Below are 6405 nucleotides of genomic sequence, written 5' to 3'. Positions count from 1 at the left end.
ACGTTTTCCTTCCCAGTTACAAGTACATTTTAATTCCTTATCCTGTGAACTCCTGAGGGACTGACTCCCTTTAAAACTGAGCTCTGGGAAAGTGTCTGCCTCCCAGCTTAAAGCTTTCCTTTTGCCCCAACTGCCAGGAAGCTCAAAGCCAAGCACTAGACAACCACACAATTGTGTCCGTCCTTACAATCAGCATTTTTTTGTACTCTTCCATTCTTTGGACCTAATAATTTATTAACCTCATTGTAAATTATCTCAAGTCTTAGATTTGAGTCAAGGAGGACTATAAAGCCATTCGATTTAACCACATTGCTCAGGAAAAGGGAATCCGCCTGCCTGCCTGCCTGCCTGCTGCCACCCCTCCTCCTCCTCCTCCCCTTCCGTCCACCCTAGTGGATTCCTTGCTGTAAACAGACTGCACTTGACAGTCTCCGACCACTGCAGGTCACCGATTCTTGGGGAAGACTCAGGTAGCGGCTATTTCCTGGGGCCAGTAGCAGGGAGCATGAGGTCAGGCCCTGGGAACACAGAAGAGGACTGACACTGGGTCCTCCGGCCAGGTTCTGCTATAGAAGGGCCGTGCCCATCTTGCCCGAAGGTATTGCCACATTCCCTGTGTAGGGTCAGGGGACTTGCCTCGGGGTTCATTTGAGTGGGGTGCTTTGCTCTCCCTCATGCTCCGCACCTTCTCATACCTGCCACTGAACAACTTATCAATGCCAACCGGAAGCCTTCTGGCTCCAGAGAGAGGAGCGTGACCAGGTGGGGCTTACCTACTTTCTACTACCTGTGGAGGAGCCAGGTGGCCTTGGGCACAGGCCTGTTGGAGCTCAGAGAGTTTCTGCTTAGCCCAGCAGATGTGCGCACGCCTCGATCCCGTGGCCCCTGAAACAATGTATGCAGGCTTCGTCCTTGTTGCTTGAAATGAACGGACCGGTTGAGTCCTTGAACCATTGGTGTTTCTTCAGAACCCGTCTCCATGGCTTTGCATTGTGTCCTTCTTGCATTTCCTGCTGTCCTAGCTGCGTCCTGAAGCAGGCACTGATAAACTAGGTATTCTGGCTGATCAACTATCTAAAATTATTAAAAGAAAAAGATAAAGCTGCCAAAATTATGAAATTACAGCTCCAAAAATTAAGCAATCAAGTCAGATACACCCAAGGCTTTCTCAGACAAGGGGAAAGAATAGTCTATTTTTACTGTAAAAAACCAAGTCAATGTAAGAAAACTAAAATGGGATTTAGAAAGAAAAAAACAAAAGCAAGCATAGGGCTGCTCTGAGGGCTATATGAGGGCATTTCCCCTTCTCTGTACTAACGCTCTAGAAGACATTGAAATTACAATAAAAGCGGAAATTTCTAAGGCCCTTGTAGGTACTGTGGCTACTTTATGTGTTTATAACCTCTCCCCGGAGTCAAGGTTATCTAACCAATCAATGACTGTTTTAAAATCAGAACCTGCCCCCTTCAAACTAGGGGATATTATGGGGCAACATATATTTTTACTAGTCAAATCAGCCCCAATTCACCTGATAGAGATTTTCTTGAAACCCATGACACACACATATCCTTTTCCAAGAATGGTGAAATATATTTAGAACAAAATGAATCAATTGGGAAAATAATTATTTTAAAGGAACTTCCACAAAAGAGAAATTAATAATCTTGAAACTTAACGTTTTTGCAGGATATTCCAGTGCAACTTTGGGCCCTTTCTAGTACAGATATTGGCAAGATCAAGTCAGTCACTTCTATTAAAATAACTATTGATAATACTTTGCCTCTACCTAATATTTACCAATATCCTTTAAGTCTTATATATCCTTTCACGGGGGTCGCCTAAGACCATCGGAAAACACATATATAATTACATATTGTTTTTGTGATTAATCACTACGCTTTAATTATGTTCAATTTGTAACAATGAAATTGGGGGTCACCACAACATGAGGAACTGTATTAAAGGGTCTCGGCATTAGGAAGGTTGAGAACCACTGCTCTAGAGATTTCCCTGTACATCTCCATTTTGTGTAAGGAGTAGATTGTACCTTCACAGAACATTTCAGAGCTCTTTGTTTTGTGTTGATTTTTATTTTGTATTGGTTTCAGGTGTATAGCTTAGTGTTGTTGTTTTTTGTTTTTTGTTGGTTGGTTTATGGCCCGTGTCCTCCGCAGGCCCCTTTAAAGTCTGCTGTCTGGGTGGTTGGGCCCCACCTTCCCTGTGAGTCAGACTTCCAGACCCCGACCCTCCGCTGATGCCTCAAGGACCCTCAGCAGTCTCAACATTGTGGTAACAAACCTCAGGAAAGTTGGTCATAGTCCTACTCCAGGTAGCTCCTTCCTGAGGTGTATTTTTTTGCTTGTATATTTAATGAGCTTTTTTAATTGCAAAAGTCACATGCTTATAATAGAACATTAAGAAAGATGGTCAAGAAAAGAAGATGTTCTTGTGATTCTACTATGTTGGATAACCATTAATACTTTTGTGTGTATCTTTGTCTTTTTATGTATGTACATAGAAAATCTTTGCCAAAACAGGCTTATAGTCTATGTACTGTTTGGAAGTTTGCTTTCCCTTTAACAATCTATCATGGGTGTTTCCCGTGTCAGTAGCTGTGTGCTTTATGGCATATTTAATGTGAAACTATATCCTGACTAGCGTTGTACATACCGTGCAGTCCTTGCCTACCACAGTTTGTTTGCTTTTTAAAATTTCTGTAATAGGCTTTTCTGGCATCTGACTGCATTTTGCAGACCAGATTTTTTTTTCTATTTTTTTAACTTTTAGAAAAATTATTAATGAGAAATACTTCAGTCAGTTGAAAGGGTATGAAATGATGAGATGATGAGCACCCATATGTTCACTTTTTGGCAATTCCTGGAGAAAATTGTCAATATATACTCATTGGTGTTGGCATAATTCTGAATACAGAGTCCACATGTTGGGGTGCACCTGCCCCATCCCTGTGTAATTCTTAACAGAGTCCTTGTGTCAGGATGAACATGCCCCGTACCTGTGTGTGCAGTGGCTCCTTTGAAATGACTGTGTCCACTGTGGGATGCTGGAACCCTTAGCCAACCCTGACACCTTTCCTCTTTCTTACAGGGGGCAGTGCCCAAAGGAAATGCCACTAAAGAATTCATCGAGAGTTTACAACTGAAGCCCGGCCAGGTGGTGTACAAGTGTCCCAAGTGCTGCAGCATCAAGCCCGACCGAGCGCACCACTGCAGGTACACACGTGCCACACACACACACTCATGCGCACACGCTCCCCCACGGGGCCATCAGCAACAGGACTGCTGAACATGCCCTGCTCTGGGCGCCGAGTGACCCTGAGTCTCCCTCTGGCGCCACAGGAGCTCACCAGAAGGGAAAGGACATGTGATTTGGGCTCAGGACACCTGTCTCAAGACTCGGCTCTGCCACACCTGACCTGGGACCCTGGGCAGCCCTTGACTCCGCCTGTTTCCGAGTCTGTAAAATCCAGGCGATTCCTGCTCTTCCTCCTCACAGCCTTGCTACTTAGTAAAGACCCCTGAGAAAGGCTGTGGAAAGTCACTCTGTGCACGTCTAGTCCTTGACCCATTTAAGAGGTGGGCCCTGCAGTTTACAGGGAAATGAAGCGTCGCCCTGATTGAAGGCTTTTCTTTAAAACGAAACTTCAGGAGGCTATGACATTGTGGGATTCAGCCCATAAACCATTGCCCTTCTCATCTATGATGATTTTGCCCTTTTGGTTTTCAGATTTCTTTGACGACATCCAGCTAAAAATTGCACTTTTATCATTCCAAGGGAACTTTAAATGCTACATTACAGCAATACAGACATGGCGCTTGGTCCCTTTTTCAGACTGGTGTGGTGCGGGGGAGCTTTCAGGGGGTGAACCGGCTCCTGATGGCGGGAGGTCATCCTTGCCAGTCGGGGGATGCGAGCAACTGTGAGGGGCATTTCTGTGGGGTCTCACTGCCCCCTCTCGGGGGAGAGCGCAGCCTCCAGCGTTCCGGGTCCCCAGGCAGCTGCTGGGCACTGGCTGTGTCCCGGTGCCTCAGCCCACGTCTCCTGTCAGTCACCTGACCTCCGTCCTCACACTCACTCTCAGAGAAATGACTCCCTGAGTGAGGTGAAGTGGTTTTCTCGTTCTTCCCTGAGCCCGGCATTCTCCTGCCGCCTCCTCCCTCTCTCCCAGGACCGAGGGGGTATTCCTGAAATCCAGTAAACACGTCAGCCAGCAAAACGGGGGCTGCTGGCTCGGATGAACTCGGGGGAGGTGCCCGTGTGCCGCCTGCTCCTGACTCAGGAAATGTGTCCTGACAACTGCTCCTTTGTGGCGCCCACGCCGTCGGGGACCACAGTTTTGAATAAGCAGAATCCCCAGCACACGGGCGGGTTGGGCTGTGACTGGTCGAGCCAGAGGCCTGCTGCCTCGTGAGAGAAGCTGGTGTCGGCCTTGCCCGCTCAGGCAAGGTGCTTGTGCCCAGCTGTTCGGTTCCTCCCCTCGCAGTAGGTCCCATGGAATTGAAAACTCCATTCTCTAGCTCTGTGGCCGCCACCGATACTCCCTGAACTTGGGCCGGTGTTCCCTCCAGCCCGGTGCACGCGTGGTCTTCCCTCTGAGCAGAGGCACTTGGAACCCCAGGCTGCTTGTCCTGGTGGGGAACCTGGAAGCAGAGGGAATTCTGCGGAGGGAGCCGTCCACGGTAAAGGGGGTGGCCCAGGCGTTAGTGTGATGCGTTAGGTTCTTGGACAGGGCGGTGGAGACCTCTGACCCTGGCAAAGCCTCTCCCCCTGCGGGCCCCATAGACACACGCTGAGGCTGAGCTGGTCGAGGACTGCGTAGGGCGCCTGCCAGATTCTTGTTCCGTCTTCCTCCTGGTGATGCAGCTGCGTGTTGTCTTCACAGCATTTTCCGTGTAGACCTGGTCTCAGCCCTGAGACGTGAGGGCTGGCTGCAGGCGGTTTGGAGAAGCCAGGTTTCCTTGCCCAGAGCCCAGAGCGGGGCCTGAGAGCAGTGTTCTCCCCACCGCCTTACCCAGAACTGTCTGAGCGGGACAGGGCGTGAGAGGTGCCTTTGTGCTTATACTTCTCATTGTAGCGAACGAGGGGTGACTGAGAGCAGTGTTCTCCCCACCGCCTTACCCAGAACTTTCTGAGCGGGACAGGGCGTGGGTGGTGCCTTTGTGCTTATACTTCTCATTGTAGCGAATGAGGGGTGAGGGGAAAAAACACACCTGGCCCACGTGGTGCCTCTGGCCATGTCCTTTTCTCTTTCCTGGGGCAGCCAGTCTACGCTGAAGCCGTTTCCAGCCTCGCTCTCTCCCCGTCCACAGTCGGAGCCTTCACTCAGCCAACCCTGCTCCGCAGGGCCTGGCCTGGGCTCTGGGCTGTGAGGGTGGATTAGACATGGCCCCGACCCAGGGCCTCCCCCCAGGCTGGCAGGTGCACCTGTCCACTGTGGTGCCGCCTGGTGAGTGCTGCTGTGGGGAGACACGGGCCCTCATGGACACGCTGTCTCCATGGTGGGCCAGCACCAGGGCGGGCAGGGGGGCCTCAGCCAGCTCTGGGTCTGAGTGCCAAGGAAGCCCCGCAAAATGTGGGCAGTCACCACCTGGGCCTTGGGGCTCCTTCACCCACCTCCTCAAGGACCCACCTCCAGGCCTTGCCCTCGGGACTCTCAGGCCCCAGTCCAGACCCATTCAGGCTGGGCATTTTGTGAGCTGTGAGGGGATTGGCCTCTGCACAGTGCCTCCAGCCACCAGCCTAGCTGGATCCCCCCACCCCACCCCTGGCACACACACACACCACCACCTGGCCCAGAGCCTGCTTCTGAACACCCCCCTCCATGAGCTCAGGGAGAGGGGCCACCTTGGCATTTCGTGTCCTTGCAGACAGCAAACACAGACCCGCACTCTGGACCAAGTTGTGCAGCCTCAGGGGCTGGACTCCCTGCTCCCTGAAGGGTGAGGAGCTTTCTAATGTGGCTGCCTGGTGAGACGTGGGCCTGTGAAGCCAGCTTCCCGGTGCGCGCCGGTCTCTGCAGAGGCGGGAACAAAGCCCGTGTGCCCACAGAGCTCGTGTCAGCTCTTGGGCAGCTTCCAGAGGCTGCCGGCCAGTGGTTCTTCTGCTGCTGAGCAAACACTGCCCAGAGCCCACTCAAAACCCTCTCAGAAATAAGTGCGACGGAAGAGAAACTGCTCAGGATCTTAGAGCTGGGAGCTGGGGGCTGGGGGGCGGGGGAGGGAAGCACCCTCAGGAGTTTCTTCCCCAGACATGGGGGGGCTAAGAACCCCTAGAGCTGGTTGTCCCAGAAGGATATGCAAGAAATGGGCTCTGAGTAATGGTTCTGTGGGGGAGGGGGTGTGGGGCCTGGTGGCTCCGTGTGGAGGGTGTGGGGCCTGGTGGCTCCGT

General features: G+C 51.5%; 1 protein-coding gene across 9 annotated transcripts in view; it reads left to right on the top strand.

Annotated features, from left to right (window-relative positions):
* Nucleotides 1-6405, top strand: part of ZDHHC3 (zinc finger, DHHC-type containing 3) — a 59240-nt gene that overhangs the window by 12846 nt on the left and 39989 nt on the right. For all 9 annotated transcript variants that reach the window (XM_014530311.1, XM_014530312.1, XM_005882659.2 and 6 more), the window contains exon 3: nt 3106-3230. In XM_014530311.1, coding sequence (XP_014385797.1) covers nt 3106-3230 — 125 coding nt within the window. The remainder of the gene's footprint in view (nt 1-3105; nt 3231-6405) is intronic.

This window comes from Myotis brandtii, unplaced genomic scaffold, assembly GCF_000412655.1.
Source record: "Myotis brandtii unplaced genomic scaffold, ASM41265v1 scaffold731, whole genome shotgun sequence".
In the NCBI taxonomy this organism is placed as follows: Eukaryota; Metazoa; Chordata; class Mammalia; order Chiroptera; family Vespertilionidae; genus Myotis; species Myotis brandtii.
Note: the sequence above shows the minus strand (reverse complement) of the source record. Positions and strands in the feature narration are given on the sequence as shown.